At 39.5% G+C, this 21000-nt stretch overlaps 1 protein-coding gene across 1 annotated transcript in view; it reads left to right on the top strand.

Moving 5' to 3' along the window:
• Positions 1–21000, top strand: part of kcnq1.1 (potassium voltage-gated channel, KQT-like subfamily, member 1.1) — a gene marked incomplete at both ends in the record, with an annotated part of 41637 nt that overhangs the window by 2546 nt on the left and 18091 nt on the right. Inside the window, 6 exons of the mRNA XM_080028957.1 lie at positions 4137–4227; positions 11653–11779; positions 12331–12409; positions 14124–14220; positions 19195–19335; positions 20782–20892. Coding sequence (XP_079885083.1) covers positions 4137–4227; positions 11653–11779; positions 12331–12409; positions 14124–14220; positions 19195–19335; positions 20782–20892 — 646 coding nt within the window. The remainder of the gene's footprint in view (positions 1–4136; positions 4228–11652; positions 11780–12330; positions 12410–14123; positions 14221–19194; positions 19336–20781; positions 20893–21000) is intronic.

Below are 21000 nucleotides of genomic sequence, written 5' to 3'. Positions count from 1 at the left end.
TTACTGCTGCAACACTTGCCACGTCTCTCTTATAGAAGAGATGTTTGATGTCAATGAGACTCCGCAGAAGAACTTAATTATCTCAATTCCCCAACATACCAGGTGTTAGTCTTAGTTGTAAGAGTATATTGCTGGAATGAGCATCCTGCAGGTTCGTAACGTCAGTGGGAAACCTTGTTTTGCAAGTGTTTGAGTGGGAGAAAAGCAGTGAAGAATAAGTATGGCCTTATCACTGACCCAGAACTGGAAAACGTCAGAGTGACCTAAGGCCTTATCAGAGGTACCCTTGTGTGTGCGTGATTGTGCATGCACACTGCATGTTTGTCAGTTTGTGTGTGTGTTTGTGTGTGTGTGTGTGTGTGTGTGTGTGTGTGTGTGTGTGTGTGTGTGTGTGTGTGCGCGCGCGTATGTGTGTGTGTGTGTGTGTGTGTGTGTGTGTGTGTGTGTGTGTGTGTGTGGTTGTGTGTGTGTGTGGTGATACAGTAGGCTTACAGGGACAGGGGTAAAACAAAAACAGTTCACTTCTCTGAAAAGGAAGATGGTACATATTTAGCTGTATGTAATTAATAAAGCATGTCCCAATGTTCTCACTGGGGGTCTGTCTGCAACCTAAGAGTAAATTGGTATTTTGGTCTGGAGCAGCATGGATCCATACCACATGCTGCTTCTTTCTCAGACTCAGCTCTATTGAACTGAAATAGATATTCTTTCAAATTGCACCAAGCTTGAGGAACACATGTTTTTCTAATGATTTATCAACTAAACGTTTGTGTATGTCTTTTCAATTTGAGCAACATTTTTGACTTGAGCTGATTGTATTCTGGCCTATATTTTAGTAACCATGGCATCACGCTTTTATCTATTCCTCTCTACACAGTAGCTCAGCTTCTTAATGGAGCCCACAACCAAGGGGACCACCCTGTATCGCTGAGCTATTAACTCTTTATTTGAAAATAAACATAAGGGGTGATCAGGCACTAAAATCACACTTTAAAACATTTAATACATGATTTGATCTGTTATTACACCGTCGTAGTCTAAACCTCTGCGTTGTGTTGCTTTGCTGTTGTCTAATTTACCTTTTTTTCTTACTGATACATTTTGGAAAATCAACTCATAAAAGCGTGAAAAATATTGATTGTGATTGTTTTTTTTTTTGTTTTTTTAAGATATTTGTTTGGCATTTTTATGCTTTATTGACAGTGTAGAGACAGTGTTGAAATGGGGCAGAGAGGGGAGTGACATGCAGAGAACGACCGCGGGCTGGAATCGAACCGGGTCCGCTGCTGGCCAAGGCCCATGGGGGGGACGCCCTACCAACTGAGCTAAGGGCGCCCCCTTGATTATGATTGTTGGTACAAACAGGATCTTTGTTAGTCACAGCCGATGACATTTTTGAGCAGCGTCCCTCCTAACTGTTATCCTGTCCCCTGCTTTGTCTCTACACTCAGTGCACAGCAGACTGCAAGTGAATCCTTCCATCAATAATAGATAGGAGCAAGGCTCTGAGCCTTTGTTTAGAGTTCAGTGGTGCCTCTGTAGCCGAGCCAATGTATTATTTTGTCTGCTGCTGCAGCCGGCCCACTGGAGGTAAAGGAAGTGAAATATGATGGTGTGGTTACCAGAGAGGGACTGACGAATAAGATTGTCTCAGATGGATTCAGAGTGAGGCAGAAGGGTGTGCACGGCATACTAAGTGTGTGTGTTTACTGGCATTGCAAATGCTCTGAAGTCATTTAGGCTTCACTGACAAATTACCACTATTAGCATATCAGAGTGTTTGGGAAGTTTGATGTTCTTTGGTGTTTCTTTGATCCTCTTCTCTGTCACATTTGAAAATACAGTACATTTTTATAAAATTACACCATTTTGGTTGAAGGATAATTTTGCTCCCATTCAAAAAGGTAGCAGACTGTAGATGTAGTTTAGCTGGAGACATAGGAACCAAAACTATTGAGTGATTTTTGCTGTGCTGCATTTTCTACCTGCTCTGTTCTTTCAGACAGGGACTGCTGCTTTATTTCGCTGTGTTACACACCAGTCCATCCTCCCTGAAAAGGTCTCTTGCTGTCTTTTATCTGTGTTGAAGTGAGGCGTGCACGTCCATGCTTGTGTGTGTGTGTGTGTGTGTGTGTGTGTGGGTGTGTGTGCGTTAGTTGGAAGTAGGATTCTTGGCTAGTCTTCAATAAACTGAGTCCGTAGCGTGTGGTGATAAGGGCTTCCATGGTGCAAACACTGACTGGAAACTATAACTCCCTCTACACATTGTTTCCATCAAGTGTGCTCATAGGCTATGGGAGAAAGACAGGGATTCTTTAGGGCGGGCTGTTTTCTGAACAAAAGTATTTTGTTTTAAAGTCAACTGGATTAAAGTAGAGGTAATGCTTCCACTAACACTTTGCAGTGTCAAGATATACCAAGTTCCGTGTTGGGCTTCTTGCAACTTTTGCCACTTTGACAGGTGACTTTGGATTTACTAACATCTGCTATGCAAATGTGTGTCATTTGTTTGAGTAACTGGCTGTCATTCCAATCTCTCTTTCCTTGCCTATAATGTGTGCTATCAATTAAAAAAACAAAAAAAGAAATTGTAATAACCCCCCCCCCCCAAAAAAAAAAAAGTTTGCCAATTTATAGCATTTTAGTCCATTTTCTAGCCCACACATATCCAATTGTGTCCAGATTTAAGTTATCATATGTTTCAACCCTCAGGTGTATACAGGTATACATATAGAGTATATATATATACAGTATACTGTACATATATGTATATATGTTACAGTTGCAAAGAACGTCACACATGAGAATGATCACATTTTATCTAATCAGTTTCAGTATTATAGCAGCTCTTTTGTCATTTTTCCAAGTTTTGAAATAAATATTGCCAGTGCATCCAAACAGAAATCAAATATCCCAGCACCTCTGTTCTTTTTGACAGGCAATAATGAAAGTTTGTTCCGTCAGTTGATTTGGCAAACAAACCAAGATGGTGTCACAGGAATCAATTCAGAGGTTCTGCCCTTTATCCGAAAATCTCTTCCAAACGGAAATTAAATATTAATTCGTTTTTCCTTGTCACAATTCGAATGCATGTTAATTCTTAATTTTATAGAGATTAGCCTGACAGACCAGCATAATGAAATGGGGTGAAACATAACCCCACACAAGGGCCGAAACAAGAGGGAGAGTTGTTACGCTGTAATTGATTCTAAGAGATAACTTAACTTAACTTAACTTAACTTAACTTAACTTAACTTAACTTCAGAATTTGGTATTACAAAGTGCATGGGCCTTTGTTGTTAATATAAGTAGTTTTCATTTCCAAATCACAAAAAAGGTCACAAAGACTTTCCTAAAACCCAATTGAAAAGTTTGAGTAGAACACTCAAAGCCACTTAAGAAAAAAATGTAAGTAGTGTAGTATTATCTCAAAGGAATAACAACATACAGTATATCTTTCTTAAAATGTAACATTCAGATAGTAGAGTTAGCCTACAGACGTCTTAATTTTGTTGCAGTTGAAAAACTATTGACCTTGAGGGGGCGGAAATAAGGAGAATGTTAAGGAGCAATTTAGTGTTTGTTGATAGTGCGTGTGTGTGTTCATGTGAGTTTCAGTTTGTGCCCGCGCACAACCTGTGCTCTCATTATTTGACGAGGTTATCATGTGCTTTGCAATCATGTGGCAGAGTTCAAAAGGTTTCACAGACTTTCCTCCAGAGGGCTGTCCTTGAAGGTTTGCTCAAATTCACTCAGATACTTTCCAGGTAAAAATATAACGTAATATTATGCCGTCTTGAAACTTTGAAAAGTATTTTCAGCAGTTCAGACACCAAAGTTGACTAAAGTTTCGCTGTTTAAGTCAAATTCTGAAATGTTTACATAAACATGAGGTGGAATGCTGAAAAATGGATTGAGGAGATTTGTGTAAGAATGACCTGATTGATGTAATTGATTGTGATTGTGTAAAGGTTTTATTTTGAGGAGAATTACATATTTTTTCTAAGGTTTATTTTAGAGGTCATTTTAATTTACTTTGTATATACATCAGCCAATTGGATAGTGTTGTACAAACACAGCTCTTGATTACATACTTCAATCAAGACTAATGTATGATCTGGATTTTTCGCCTACAGGTTTCTCATAGTTCTGGCCTGTCTGATCCTCAGCGTTCTGTCTACCATCGACCAGTACCAGGCCCTGGCTCACACAACACTCTTCTGGGTGGTGAGTGTTAACTTTGACTGAATTAAAAATATGCAATTAACCCTAAATAGCCTACATATATTTGTCCTTAACAATTTTTTATTGTCAGGTTGGATTTAAAGAGGTTTTAGATAAAAAGCTAAAAGATCACACTGGATGGTTTGAATCCATATTGGACCATGCCAAACCCACAGAGTTGAGCACGGATTGGTGTCAAATGTTTAGAGACTTATAATAATTAATGTGTGAATCCTTGCAAAAGATGGGAGTGCTGAAAGCTAGGACTAGCAAACTTGGTCACAAATAGGACAAATAGTTGACTTAATTCATTAAAAAGAAAATAAGCTATTTGTGTCTGCTTATATCTACCAAATACATGTAACGATAGCAGCTAGATCTGTTTCTGCAGTTGATCGTAGCAATGCTCCATACAAGGTAGCAGTGCACCGGTACTGTGTAAGAAGAGAAAAAGGAGGCGATGTGAATATTGCATGTTTCAAAACATAATTAAAAAAAAATCAACAAAGCTGAAAAACATTCAGCTTCATACTGTAGATATGCTTCCACATATTTGTTCGGCTTTAAAATTGCACAGAATGTGTTGGGAAAAGAAAATCTGGATGCAATGTTTGTTTACAAGAAGAACTCCATTGTATCGGTGACCCAGATCAGTGATCCATGAACCACATGTGTCTGAGAGATAGAGGAGTGATATAGATTTGAAGGAAATCTAAATCTCAAAAACAAGATGCACCCTTTTTTTCTTCTAACACTGTTTACCTTGTAGATACAGCCTGTAGCCTTTTCTCCCGCTGCTGTCTCCTGATCTGATCTCTCCTCTGACTTTCTCCATCTGCTCAGTTGTTTTGTCTATTTAAGTTGGCTGCAAACAAGCTGGATATTATGTATATCAGGGGTTTTCAAAGTGTGAGAGAGTGAGCCCCCCCTCAGAGAACAAATTTCAGCGGAGCCCCTCCCCCCCAAAAAAAAAATTAAATAATTATTTTACAAATTTAAACATGTGTTTGAAACATTCTAAACATTTTTGTGCGTTTTTAAACACATTTAATACATTTTAACATCTTAATCCAGTGTTTTAATCCTGCTTCCTTTAAGCATGGATAATACTGACTGAGTGTGCATCGGAGTGAGAAAGATAGGCAGACAGACTTGCCCAAATTATTGACTAGTTAAATGTCATTCACACACCCAGTGTTTTTTCGCTAGTGCCTCCAATGTCCTGCTGGAGGAGAATAGTAGCCAGTGGAGAACCAGACCCTCCTAGGTGGGTCCGGGGGTATGCCCCCCCGGGAGATTTTTTTTCACCTTTTTAAAGTGAAATGCATGAATCTGGTGCACTTTGAGAGGACAATTAAGAGGCTAAATATGAGGAATTTTGTGTGAACAAATAATTTGGAGACACTGGGTCTGATGAATTAGAAGCTATTGAAGAAGGACACATGGATTTTCCATAAAAATATTAATTTAAAATAAACAAAATGTATGCAGGGTCCTCTGGGTTGGGCTTGGTGCTCTTTTTCTTTAACGAGACCTATTTCTCTGTAATTTACTGAATGCATTTAAATGCAGTGAGGGGAACGAAGCAGAAGAACTTGTGTCCAGCTATGCCGTGATCTTAGTATAAAAAAGAAAAACTAAAAAAAAAAAAAAAAAAAAAAATTGTTTTTCTTTTTTTTTACATATTCATCTGCGCCCCCCCTGCCATAACCGCTGATGTGTATATATATATATATATATATATATAAGGTGTTAAATTAGTTTCTGCCACATATATTAAAGGCGTTGATGCATCAATCATATATATATTCATCTGCGCCCCCCCTGCCATAACCGCTGATGTGTATATATATATATATATATATATATATATATATATATATATATATATATATATAAGGTGTTAAATTAGTTTCTGCCACATATATTAAAGGCGTTGATGCATCAATCAACATGATTATAACGATGATACTCAAACAATAGATATTTAACCTCAGTTCCCTTTGTTTGAAAAGCCATTGCATGTGTTTATTGTCCTTACTGCTGCCTCACTAAAAAAATAGTTAGAGACATTTTTGTTGGGACTTCATTTTCTCCAAACTATTTCACAGTGTCCCCGCGGCCTAAGAGGGCGAAGGTCCCTCCTCTCAAATCAAAAGTAATAGGATAAACTTAACCCCTGAGACATCGGCTGCTGAGCCCAGGAACCATTTGGGTGATGGGTGAGTCACTCAAGCTCATACAAAAGAAAAAACCCAAGAAAGGGTAAAAGAAGACTTGAAGGACTTGAAGATGTTCTTTAAAGGAGGACTGGAGTGTGTCACATGTTCACCTTGGCCAGTGGATAATAGGATGAAATGGTCACGGCTTTCCGTGAGCTGTCACGTCAGATTTTAAAATCCCACTCGATGAATTCAGAGATATACTGCTGTGGAAGGCTCCTGTTCATGAGTCAGAACTTTTTTATTAAGAATAAAAGACCAATTTTTTTTAATTTAATGCCACAAAATTATGAAATTTACATATTGTGGCAGACTGTTTTTCAGCCTTAAATTGGCCCTCGGGAGATATTTAATCTTCTTATTCTTCTTTTCTACAGAGATAATGAATAATTAATATTTACTATGCTGCTAAACCTTCCAAGTCCTCAGACATTCATCTTTTCCAGAGGGACTGTTTTTGTACTTTGTGCTTTCTAGTTTAAGAGATTTGCGCTGACCCTGCCACTCTTTTATTCTCTCCTCCCCCATCACAGAAGCATCTCTGTTGCCTTGTTTTTTTCTATTCCTGCACACCCAAGGTTAACAGAGACCACTGTTATCTTTTCTTGGGGATGCTGCACTGGCTGACGGTGTTTGTAGTAGTGTGTTAGGCCAGATGCTTGGCAGTTTGCCCAAAGAATCTACAGTCTCAAAATAATTTGTTTGTATCTTGAATCCGAAAATGGCTGTAAAACTACTAACATTTTATTTCATTCTGCAGAAGTCCTGGCAGAATACAGTGTTTAACTTGTGTGAATTTCACTATCGAGAGACAATCACTTCACATATTAATGCAAATGACTTAATTGGAAAGGGAGTAAGGACGAGAGTGTGATTCGGAGGGATGACAGGAGTTGAGATTGAAGGGTGGAATGAAATGACGTGTCGGGCGCGAGGGGCTGAACTGAGGGTCATAGGGGGATCGATGATGGCTTTAGGTTGAAAGACGTGGTGGAGAAGAACTCCGGGAGTGAGACAGGAACCCCCTTGTGATTCTTGTAATGAGAGAGTAGGAGGTGAGGAAGTGGAGAAGGGGGCAATTGACGGGTAAGGGAATAACTGATGGATATGGAAAAGAAAGACAGAGTAAAATGAGGGCTGCTGTTTTTTGTTCCTTTAACCCAAACCTACTGTATAATGATTTATAATTCATTTAAAGCTATAGTGAATTACTTTTTCATATAAATGAATGTCGGTTACATTCAAGCCATCTCCAAACGTGTTGACACTAAGTTGGTTAAGCCTGTTCAGCTCCACACAACTCTCTCTGTATTTCTCAGTATGGTAGCGATTACAAACGTCACTGGTGCAGGAGCTCAGAAAAATTCCAAGAAGCGTACACAAAAAAGGTTTCTGTAGTTGATTTTACTGATAATGAAAAACCTGGATGTACAGCAGGCGCAATACAATCTATGCGTGATCACCGACTACTTACCTCATGTTGTAGATGCGCCGACAGTGTTGTTGAAATGATTCAAAATTCCTCATGGGGGCACCATAAGTTACGCACTATAGCTTAACATTGTTTTAACAAAACAAGATTCACTTGGATGTTGTGGATGTTTTCACTGGTCCAATATCAAAATGGACCTGTAGGAACCTACCTGGACCTGACGTGCATAATAAAAAAATAATTAAAAAGAGCCCCGATAGACTTGATCCAAAGTGCAGTCAACCCAATCAGACAGAAGACACTCTGGCAGCAGCATGGTGCGCCATGCTGGTGCGTGGTATCACTTAACAAGCAGCCAGATGGAAGAGAACGGAATCGTGATAATGTCCGAAAAGCACATGAAAACTACTTCCAAATTGTTTTGTATGTATGCTTGAAAGACTAATTATAGAAAAAATATAAAGTCCTATTTTCACCATATGTATGCAGACAGAAAATAATAATCTTCTGAGGCCTTAATATAGGCTGACACACCTTTAGAGGTATAAGTCACACAAGCTAAATAAGACCCTACCTGCCCCTATTCGACAAAGTAACCATTGGGCCATTTCAGTCCAGTTCGAGTCACATATCCGTATTGGTCGCAGATTTCAGTGTGGCGTAGCAACGCGATTTGAGAAGCCTATCCCTCCAGGTGAGGGAAGGGGAGCTGGAGCCTCATTTGAGACAGTTATTTGTCATCATAATGACTGATAACGGGGCTCAACCATCAAAGAAAAAAAAGAGAATGCAATGAAGAAAAGCTAAAAGGGAGAGTGATATAGGCTACGGCGGGATGAGGGCGTTGCTAAGCAACGTGTATACAATTTCACGGGAGCGTACTACACTGAAATGTTTACTCCTAAATGAATGAGCAGTTGGTACTAACACAAAGTTTGCTTTGCTTCACCATCATCAGATAACCATTATTCATCTGAAATAGTCATTATTTACATCAACAACACAAACACATTGCCTCATCGTGATCCATACTAACTGCCGTCTCTCGTTCATTCGCTATCTGTGAGGACACGTAATCTTTCAGCTCCACGAGAGAGAGTAGTTACGTGACACTGCTGCATCAACTCATTGCAATCAGGTGTGTGTGGCACTGACCGGCATTAGTTGATGCAGTGTCACTAACCACTCTCACGGAGCTGAAAAGTGTCTGTGCCCTCACACTTTCAACACACGGACATGCACTATATTGCACCCTTCTCAGTTGACACTCGCACAACTGGCACGAGCTAGAAAACAGCTTTGCGACAGCAGGCGTCGTAAAAATAATACCGCTTTTGTCCCAAGGGGCCGCCAACGGACCATGTTACTCGTAGTGGCTTTAAGGTACTTTTTCAAGATCTTCCTGGGTTGATGGAATTTCTCTTAGTTTTCATGCTTTAGGTGTTCAAGCTTTTCATTATTCCGAGCACTTTTAGGTTTTCTCTTCCACTCTGGCCCAGACATTGTGCTTGACGGAGCATTCTTGATTGTGGGAGAAGTTGTTGAACATCGTGTTCAATACAATCTAAGCTCAAGGTTCACTTGCTTGATTGCTCCGAAGTTTGCCGAACACTGCAGACGGCCTTTTGTGTCCAAGGTCACAAATCAACCGTCAAGCTCAAATCTTAAGCAAACATTGGATGACAATTGAGGAAATTTCATCGGTTGTTGAAGGTTGTGTTATGAGTGAGGAAGTGTTAAGGCCAACTGCTGTATAAAAGTTCAAGCTCAACTAAAAACACGTGTTTAGATTCTCTTCTATGCCCGTTTTTTGCTCCTTTCTTGTTTGTTAATGTAGGGCTATGCTCTCTTTTTTAACCTCGACATATAGACCCTAACTGAATAAATGAATACACACAACATTTGACATATTCGCTTCCAAGAACACAATTTAACATATTATTAATCCGATTTCTGTTTCATAAGACCTTCTATTTTCTATTGACGTTATAATAATAATAATAATAATAATAATAATAATTGGCTCTGATGAAGAAAAACACCTCCACTAATTCCAAGCTTAAATTGCTCCTGCCTGAATCCCCCAGTTTGTTCTTGCCGTCATCCGTTGCAAAGGGATCACGTAACCATTATAGATCTATGAAAGGCCATTGATTCTCCTTTCAGACGGCTTCATTTCAAAATCCCTGTCAATGATTAAGAGACGTGTGGAGGTAATTGCATTCTCATTCACACCAGTTCATTAATTTTACACAGGTTGGTGTAATTGTGTGCTGTAATTGATTTTTCTGAAAGAGTTTCTCTCCAGGGAGCACTGGAAGAAACTTGCACAGAATTGAAATAGAGCAGCTTTAATTGAGAAGATTTATGTGAGCTTCATGTTAAGCATTGGATACAGAGGCTGCTGTGGTTAGATTTTAGTTATTGCCACCTGAATGATAAATAATGGGAGTAAAAATGAGAAGAAAATGATGAAGTAATCCAGATGTATGGACCAGTACGGTGGATATGAGGCTATACTGCTAGCGGCCTGTTTACTTAGCTTATCAGATTGCTTGAAAACGGGGAAAGGGCTAGCACTGCCCTGCCTGAACGTAGCAAAAGCTGCCAAAAATAAAATGGCATGGTGTGGTTCAATGGGGGAGTAATGTGTGTGATTATTTATTGGTTTCTTTTTGTCACTTTGTGGTTGCTAGGCATGGACCACGGGGAGTTACTGCCCGGGCCAAGAAATAGCCACAGGACACAACACCTTAAAACCTTACATGTGTTGTTTTTACGTTGCAGTTTTAGTATAAATAAAATAATAATAATAAAAAATTGTATTAGCTGGTGGTGGTAGCTTCTCATTTACCATTCAGATAATAGAATGGTATCTATCTTGTCATCTAACTCTTCAAGAAAAAAATATTATCCAACTATCTGTCAGAATCTATACTATAAACACATTAGGTCCAATAATAACATCTCAGCTGCAATAAAGACTTTAATAAACTGTGTTGTATGAACAGTGACAAACATATCTGTTGAGCGAGAATCCATTGTCCTTAATGAATTGCTGTGACAGGTTTGTGTGAGAAGCTGCACTTACTTAACAGTGAAAGGGGAAGGTGAGATAATGGATGTGCAACGTAGCATCCATCATTTAAAAAAATATGAGTTTGAGAGCACACTTTGCTGAAGTCTGAGCAGCTGTTCAGGTGTTGTTGCACTGAATAACCCGCAACAACATCTGATGCTTTTTTTTCTCTCTCTGTTAACAAAATCTATTTCTCTATGATTGTATAACATATTAATGCTATCATTCTATTCACCTATTCACCTCACATTGAACTCTGTTGTACAAACACTGTGGTAAACATGTTTTTCTTAAGAAGTAAAACTGCCTTGTCACACAGCAAGATGTGAAACACACAGCACATTCTGTTCAAGGACTTATTGCACTATCAGTGCACTTGTATCATCTCCCTTGCAAGACCTGGACACACAAACAAGTGTGTATACGCCTATTTGTTGGACCATATAACCTCTGCTATTTCTGTTCAATCTTTGTCTCAATCCATGTATGCTTAACAATGTAAGACTTGTGATGCATTGATTGATTCCCTTGTATGCTGAAACAAGTAAACTTCACCTGCTTTTGAAGAAGCCTGACTCTTTTATTCAAACACTTGGGTAGTTTGATGAAATAATTCTAGTAACACTCTCTCTCTCTCCCCCTCCACCTGTCTCTCCCTCATTTGTCTGTTCTCTTTCCCACATTTCCTTTGACAGGAGATTGTCCTTGTGGTGTTCTTCGGTGTGGAATATGTAGTGCGCCTCTGGTCAGCAGGCTGCCGCAGTAAATATGTTGGCATCTTGGGTCGGCTACGCTTTGCCAGGAAGCCCATATCTATAATAGGTGAGAACACGACGCCTGCACAAACACACACACACACACACACACACACACACACACACACACACACACACACACACACACACACACACACACACACACACACACACACACACACACACACACACACAAATTTACACTAATGTCGGCACAAACAGCTCACCCCACTCGCACATAATGTTTTAACAAATCTACAATTTACCCTTCGTGAAATGCTTCAGATAAATTCAGCATGAAATTAAAGCTGCCTCTGCAATACATATTTTTTCTCTACCTTCAGCTTTTTATTCCTTAAATTGGAATATCCAGGTGTAGTTTTAAATGCATTGAATTACAATTATTTGTAACCTGTCTAACCTTAATTGAATCATAGAATATTCTTTAAATGAAAATCAATGATAATGCACCTTATAATATCCACGTCTTTGATTTCAGCCCTGTTTGAAGGAGAAACCCTTGGCTGACACCCTTGTTATGCTGCTCCTCCTTATATTGAACATTTGCCCGATTCTGTCCTTTTTATACTGAAAGCCCTTCATTCTCTGTCGATACAGATCTGATTGTAGTTCTTGCCTCAGTGATTGTGCTGTCAGTGGGCTCCAAAGGCCAGGTCTTTGCCACATCTGCTGTGAGGTAAGAGACAGTGTATTTGCAGGTGGCAACTATATGCCCTAAAGCAGGGGTTTTCAAAGTGTGAGAGAATGAGCCCCCCCTCAGAGAACACATTTCAGCGGAGCCCCCCTTAATCCCCCCCCAAAAAAAAAATCTAAATCCCTGTGTATTTTGAAAGATCTTTTAATTATTTTACAAATTTAAACATATTTTTGAAACATTCTAAAAATGTTTGTGCATTTTTAAACACATTTTTTAATACATTTTATCATCTTAATCCAGTGTTTTAATCCTGCTTCCTTTAAGCATGGATAGTAGTGACTGAGTGTGCAGCAGAGTGAGAAAGATAGGCAGACCGACTTGCCCAAATTGTTGACTAGTTAAATGTCATTCACACCCCCAGTGTTTTTTCGCTATAGCCTCCAATGTCCTGATGGAGGAAAATAGTAGGCAGTGGAGAACAAGACCCTCCTAGGGAGGTCCGGGGGTATGCCCCCCTCGGGAGATTTTTTTTCACCTTTTTAAAGTGAAATGCATGAATCTGGTGCACTTTGAGAGGAAAATTAAGAGGCTAAATATGAGGAATTTTGTGTGAACAAATAATTTGGACACACTGGGTCTGATGAATTAGAAGCTATTGAAGAAAGACACATGGATTTTCCATAAAAATATTAATTTAAAATAAAAAAATTATGCAGGGTCCTCTGGGTTGGGCTTGGTGCTCTTTTTCTTTAACGAGACCTATTTCTCTATAATATAATGAATGCATTTGAATGCAGTGAGAGGAACGAATCAGAAGAACTCTTGTCCAGCTATGCCGTGATCTTAATATAAAAAATACAAACTCAATTTTATTTTTATTTTTTTATTTTTTACATATTCATCCGCGTCCCCCCTGCCATAACCCCCTGGGGACGCGCCCCACAGTTTGAAAACCACTGCCCTAAAGTATATGGAGACCAGTGTTACACTCGAATAACCAATTATAGAGTGCGAGTCACTCTTCATTCCCTAGTCCCACTCACCAAAAAAGAGCCAGAGCCTGAGTCATCATGTTTTAATCTGATCGAATATATTTGTTGAAATGTAGCGGTTTGGTTCTAATCCTTTAGGATTGTTTCTGTCTATATATTTCTTTTAAAACGTTTCTTATTTTCTGGATTGCTTTTATTGTTTAGCCATCAATGTGCCCCCTAGTTCTGATCAACAGAAATGTCAACACAAGTACATATAATGTGGTTTTACATGTAGGGTGTTCTTCTAATTGCATGGCAACAGTTTGAGTGAGGTCCTTCCCCATTTTTAACATGGCAATCCCCTCATTGCACAACACAAAGCCAGCTCCATAGAGACATTATTTATCCAGTTTAGTATGTAGGGGCTTGCCCGAGCTGCACAGGACCCTGACTCCAACCCCATCCAACACCTTTGGGATGAATTAGTAAACTGTGAGCTGGGCCTTTTGGGCCAACATCATCGTCCAGACCTCACTAATGCTCTATGTGGTAGAATGAGCACAAATCCTGCAACCAGGCCCTGACAATCTTGTCGAAAGCTATTTCCCATAATAGTGAAGACTGTTACAGCAGATTAATTCTTGTCGTATAAAGAATCGTATAGGGTTAATGTTTGGGTGTTCACATACTGACGGTGTTTGTGTACTTACATAACAATATGCATTTTGATCCGAGTACAATGTCAGCTTTTTAAACCCTTTTCTTATCCTGTTCTCCAGAGGGATTCGCTTCCTGCAGATACTGCGGATGCTCCATGTGGACCGGCAGGGGGGAACCTGGCGTCTCCTGGGCTCAGTGGTTTTCATCCATCGACAGGTACACAACACTATCGCAGCTTTAACAGGAACATCCCATTTCATATCCAAAGCCATCTGAGCCTCCGATTATTATCGGTGAGCTGGAGGCTTTCTGTCAGGGGGATTTATAGCCTCTCCTCTCCTTACATGGTGCAGAATCTCCACATGGGACTGCGTAGGGCAGAAAAAAGAATATTCAGCAGAGCCAGAAGGGAAGAGCTGCTATACTGTATTATGTTGGGTCTTCGTAGGCTCTTCTGTTAGAGATGACTGTAGCCCCTCCAGGGCGTCATTAATCTGGGACAAAGAGGTGTACCATGATTATTCCCAGGGGCCACTGTACTTTTCTTTGATGTCGCTGTGTAAAAAGCAGAGAGTGGTGAAGGTGAGTGTAGCATCAGGGATGTAGCTTATCCACTGCTACCTGCTGTGCTTCCTTGTATTGTTGAAGGCTAATGACCATGTTGCTGCTGTCCTCCTAAGATGTGAACAATATGAGTGTCGGTGCAGGGAGATATTAACGCCCTTTGCTAAAATGATTCCTACCAGCTAGCCAAGGGGTGGCGCTCTGCAAGGAAAACCTCTTGCAGCTAGGCAGGGCACTTCAGATCGAAGGTGTAAAACACCTTATGTCACCAAGGACACTAATAGATAATGATTGCTCGTAATGTTGTTAAGAAATCAATATGCAATAAAAAAGTTGGCACATTCCTTATGAAGTTATTGAACGGTGCATATGGATATAAGACATATCAAATCAATTAAGTAGGGCTGTCAAATTAACGCATTAATTTCGATTAATTAATCACAAAAAAATTAACGCAGATTAATCGCACTTCTATAATCCCCTTTGACCCGGTGCAAAAGTGGTGCGCAGCTGCACCGAGCTGCACCTGTTGCTTGCATACACAGCCCGCACGGGTGAAAGGGAGAAAAGTAAAGAGAGAAGCAGGGGAAAGGGCGGGGCCGAGGGCTCTATGGACGGTTTATGGGATGCTTCGGGCAAATAAGCATGAAGGTAGGAAGGCATCTTACTTTATTCTCCGCAGTGTCTGTGCATTATTGATTTAGTGGGTGCAACAATGTAGGTTCAAAAGTATCTCTCAATCTTCCTCCGCGTGTCTCAATTTTGTTTGCTAGCTGTCTCGTCTCCCGCGTAAACGGACACCCGCCCCGTGTGTGTGTGTCAATATTTTTGCCTATGAGTACGACGATGGTGAATGAATCGGCATATAGGCATCTGTGGCAGTGCAGCGCTGTCTGTTGTGGAGACAGAAGTTACGAGAGAAGGAGAGAGAGAGAGAGAGAGAGAGAGAGAGAGAGAGAAACAAACTGTACTAGCAGGCTATACGCCTACAGCTGTTTATAAACAGGTATAAAAGTGTCATAAAAGTATGCGATTAATTTAGATTAATTAATCACAGAGCCTGTAATTAATTAGATACATTTTTTAAATCGCTTGACAGCCCTACAATTAAGTCATATTTACTTTAATATGACATAATCTAACTACACATTATGTGATATTGCACCTACCATTAAAGTGTAGGGGAAGTGTAACTAATGTTTAGGCCTGTAGTCCCATTAAATCGAAGCAATCTCTGTTTACGACCCTCTTCACAGGTTAAGGCCTTGGTTGAGAGAAGTTCCTTTCTCCTTAGATGGCTTCATTTAAAGTACAGTTTTCAAAAGCATAAAAAGTACAAAAATAAATAATTTTTTGAGTATAAAAAACTAACCGTTTATGCAGTAAATATATTCTTTTGTTATATTTATAATCCTGTCAACCCCTCAGATTTAATTAGCTGTCAGGGTAACCTATTGAAGCTTAATGCATTACCAAAATAATGACTTATGAAGTAGTAGAGTAGAGCAGAATGACAAGCACTGGTGTGGAATGATTTGGGGATTTAAGTAGCCATTTCTTCTCCCCACTAACAGTTTTTTTTGATGATGGGTCTTAAAATGGGATGAGACGGTAAATGTGTAGATGACAGAAAGAAACTGGAATGGGGATAGGCCCCGTTACTGAAACCCTAAATGGGTTTTGAAAGCATCAGTAGCAAAGATGTTTTGGGTAAATGGAGCTGCTCTGAGAGAGCTTGCTGCTTCCATTTTTCCTTTTTTGTCTATTATCCTTTTACACTTTGGACATTTTTCTTTATTTGGGGGGGGGGGGGGCTATAAAGGAAAGATGTGCTCAGTTAAGGCCCCACACATCTCTAACAACCCTGTACAAGGCATATATGGTGTGCCATGATACAACCATTGTTTGTTCCTTGGTGATGTGCTAACTGTGATGGTTAAGTCAACACCAGACCTCAGTAGTTTGTATAGCTATTCTCTTACACAAACGCACAGAACCATAGCCCTTCTGTGGTAACAGCTGGAGTTTTCAAAGTCAATGGAGCTCTAATCAGTATCCAGTCTTTGTTACCACAGCATTTAAATACACACTGAGCAACATTTGTATGTGTGTGGCTTGTTAACACAATTTGCACAGATGCTCCTTGCAGCAGCAACACATCTACTAAATCTCTGCTCAGGAAGGCTGTGCCTGAATGCATTAAACTCTGTTATTTCCAAGAATCATGCACTTATAAGTTACAAGCAGTGGTGCTAGGTGAATGCATTACAGGCTCTCATATTGACTGCCAAATATTCGATGGTCAGAAATGTCTTCTGAACATTCAGAAGAAAATATGCAGTCAAGTTAAGAATTACAGACACAGATGCCGAAACCAATGGACTATGTGTAAGGGTAATCCAAGGGTTGGTTTATGTTATTTCGTGCAAGGCAAACACAGCTTTTTCCCAAAATGTTTTTTTTTGCAATAATCTTCTGTCGCTTCTCTGTGGCACTGGGAGTGACAGTTTTGGGCCGAAACACGAATAATAATTTCACTCATCAGGAATTCAGTGCGATTTAGTGCAGTGGGTGCTCCAGCACTGTGAGTGGCTTAGCACGGTTTAGATCATGTAGTAGGTGAGTGCAAAGAGGACATCCACTAAAAGAAAGTCTTTCACAAAGGCACTAGTCCAATTAGAGTCAGACAGGAAGAGAGCCAAGCCCAATTAGAGCTCCTGAGCAAATCAAAGACAGCTCCCTATTGAAACTGCTACAGGATGCGCCATCCATAGTAATGTTAAACACACTGGGAGAGATCTGCTGCCTGGTTTTCAAACTCATTTATAATGATTGAGTGTCCATTAAGAATTCAATAGTGATCAGTGGTTAATACTGAACATGCTTTAGTTGCACTTATGGTTCCTTTATAGCTGCATTAAGCATAATGGCATGGCACAGATGTTTCTTTTGATGACTTATTTTTATTTTTCTATTTTAAAATTTTTTCTTAATCCTTCGATCAAAAGTCTGTTAGTATCAGTCATATTTAGGTAATTCATCTTTTTCTTATTTTTTCAAAAAAAGATTTATCTGGACATTTTAGTCATGACGACAAAGGCAAAGACAAACGTTTTACAAAATGAACATCTTCAAAATCATAAATGAGTATTTCGAATAAGATTTCATCCATTTTATTTTGGCAGACAAGAACTGTCACTGAAAAGTCAGCACACAATAGTTGCATGATTAAGGATGCAGCTTTGCAGACCGGCTGCCTGGTTTTGAAGTTGTTATTTTGAGCGATACACCCAGACACACATTTTTTTTTAATTTTGAACAAAGACACAGTCCACATACAAATAAGGCCCACGGATGAAAGGAGCATATGGTCTCTGTAATAGACACCAATTATAAAGTCAACAACAACAACAACAACAACAACAACAACAACAACAACAACAGACAATCAGTCAGATGGGAGTCGATTTCATTTAGCAAATGTTTAGTTCTTTGTGGTATATTGTTGGACCAGACTATATTATTGTGTGCACTATCATTTACATATATTTAGAAATAAACCATATGTAAGGGTTTTTGCATAAAACACAGGCTCAGTACAAGGCAGCTGGCGACTGCCCTGCATATTTTCTTCCAACCCACAGTCAATTTTGTACATAAATAGCTTTTTTTCTGTTTTAACAAGCGGTAAATGTCACAGACGGTCTTCATTCAGCAGCCATGGAGTCATTCCACAACGACAAGACATGACTATGTAATGTGTGTGGGAATTATGATGTGCATTATGTAGAATAGGTAGCATGTCAAATCCTGCAAGTTAAAAGAAAAACCTGTTTTAAGCAAGGGGTAATCCAATGTAGATGGCCGGGCTATTGAAGTTTTAAGTTTATATGAACTCCAAAATGCTGCCATTGTCCTGTAGTTGCGAGAAGCTAATGATATGTAAAGTTACACCCCAGCTTAGTTGGCTTATGTAAATATAAGTTCAAAAGTAACATACCATTGTTAGACATATTATTAATAATATTACCTCTGTCTCGTTGTGAGACTTTAAAAAAAATGTAATGTTGGAATGAAAAACTTGTGACCCATTTTCAAAGATTAATGTCTTGATCTGAGCCACAGACAGGGTAAAAAAAAGTCTGCACGTATTGAGAAATGGACTATCGCTTAGTTGGTTTGGTGTTTTCATTATATTTTTGACAATATGAAAAATATAGAATAATGCCAGGCCAGCCTTATCCTTTAAAACATCGTTTTACCAAGTTCATGAGTAGCTACCCGGCACAAAGCGAGTGAAAACCGTCCTTTAGTTTATGCCTGACACAAGCCAGCCGAGACAGCAGAATTCTGAAATTAAAAAAGGGTTTTAATCTTTGTGTTCACAGCACCCTCACATGAATATTCACATCCATATGTCATAGTATTTACAGACACACAGCCACACTAGACGCAGGGCAGTCAACAGGTAAACCGATATGGTGGCAGTCAGGAGGGGATTGCGACTGGCAGAAAACTATATATTCACAGATGTCAGATCATTTGATCTCATTATGTTATGGTAAATGGACTTTTGTTGTGTTTTTCAGTGGGAAATGCGTCATGCGTCTGTGTGTGTATTTTCAGGAGCTGATCACTACCTTATACATTGGCTTTCTGAGCCTGATCTTCTCCTCGTACTTTGTCTACCTGGCAGAGAAAGATGCCGTCGACAGCAACGGCGCCACCGAGTTTGGAAACTACGCCGATGCTTTGTGGTGGGGAGTGGTAAGTATGTGTGTACTGTATGTGTCATTTGCTATGTGGTGTTTGTGATAGGCTTAGTCAAAGGTCAAGTGTGTGTTTGTTCCCCACAACCCCAACATTTACTCTTAAATCACAGCTGATCCAGTGACTACCTCACATCTGAAATATAAAGGACAATTATATTAGAGAATTTTTTTCAAGTTAACAAAGTTTAGTTGACTCTTCTTTTAAAATGTTACCATGCGATTGTGCAGGAAACTGAAAACTGACTTGTTTGCCAAGATAGTATTTGGCAAGTGAGAGGTCAAATATACCCTGTGTTTCATCTGTACTACAGTTTTTACTGTAGGAGTTGAGTGAAAACCCTTTGGCACATCCAGTGGGCCGCCAATACAAGCACTCCAACAAGTAGTGTAGAGAATACGATATGAACCACATATTTTCAGACGATAAGTCACCACCCACTCTGCTTCACAGAAAAGTTCAGGGGCTCTGCTATAAAAAAAAATCACAAAAACAGGCGCACACACACACACACACACACACACACACACACACACACACACATCAATGGCAAATAACTTCTCTCACATAAAGGCAGGTTTACTTACAATGTTCATGCATTATTTACTATCAGGTCTGAGTCCACTCTCTCACTCACAGTCTGCATTGGTAACTGTCAGGGCATGAAGATGTAAGTGCGAGACAGAGAGGTGATAAGAGTTTTGGTAAAAAGGTCAAGGAAAACAAAGGCCTCATGGGGTACTGGAAATACTCAAAGTAGATTGATCAAACAGAGCTATTTTTAAGTCTTTTGGGTTAAGTCCAAGTTAAGCCACAAAGCATTTACATGTCAAACATGCTGACCAGTGACATGAAAGCATTAGAGCAAGTTATTTATGACACTCTGTTAGTTGTGTTTTCACTCAAAGTTCTTTTTAAAAATCCCTTTTAATGCTTTGTATTAGCCATGCTAGCATCAAGGCTATTGTGCCATTGACTGGCCAAATTCTTAAATGTACACTATCCGGGTATTTAGCGACATCTAGTGCTGAGATTTGAAGCTACGGCCTTCTAGGAAAATAATCGAATTACTTAAGATGGCATTATCCCCAATTTCCTCAAATCTTTCCACGATGTGTATTCATTTATTCTATAGTACTTATTCATCTGGAGCAGAACAGGTGCATTTCCAACTATATAAAAAAAACATGTTGGCCATTGAGTTCTTCCATTTTCCGTTTTCACTGCTGCTAGCACGACTAGACTATTACTTTCAAGTCAGGACAAGCCTTTAGGATTTCATGTCTCACACCAGTCAAGTCGCTCGAGACTCAAGTATGACTCAAGCAGTTCTAAATCTCTGTGACTGATTGCAGTGTTGGAAGAATCCTAACAGCAGAATGAAACTGCCAGAATGAAGATTCTTGTATTTTTTCCCATGTCTTTATTTTTTTATTTTTAAAGGTGACAGTGACTACTATTGGATACGGAGACAAAGTGCCACAAACCTGGATCGGAAAGACCATTGCATCCTGTTTCTCAGTCTTTGCCATTTCCTTCTTTGCTCTGCCGGCAGTAAGTGGAAAACGAGATTGGTGAACCAGGGCATCGTTCAGGCTGAGGTGTCAGGCTGAACATGTGCTCAGCATAATGTGTGTTGTGTTAAAATGCAGAATAATTTAA

The sequence above is a fragment of the Ammodytes marinus genome (assembly GCF_949987685.1).
Source record: "Ammodytes marinus genome assembly, chromosome: 1".
In the NCBI taxonomy this organism is placed as follows: Eukaryota; Metazoa; Chordata; class Actinopteri; order Uranoscopiformes; family Ammodytidae; genus Ammodytes; species Ammodytes marinus.
This window is presented reverse-complemented; position numbering and strand designations above follow the sequence as displayed.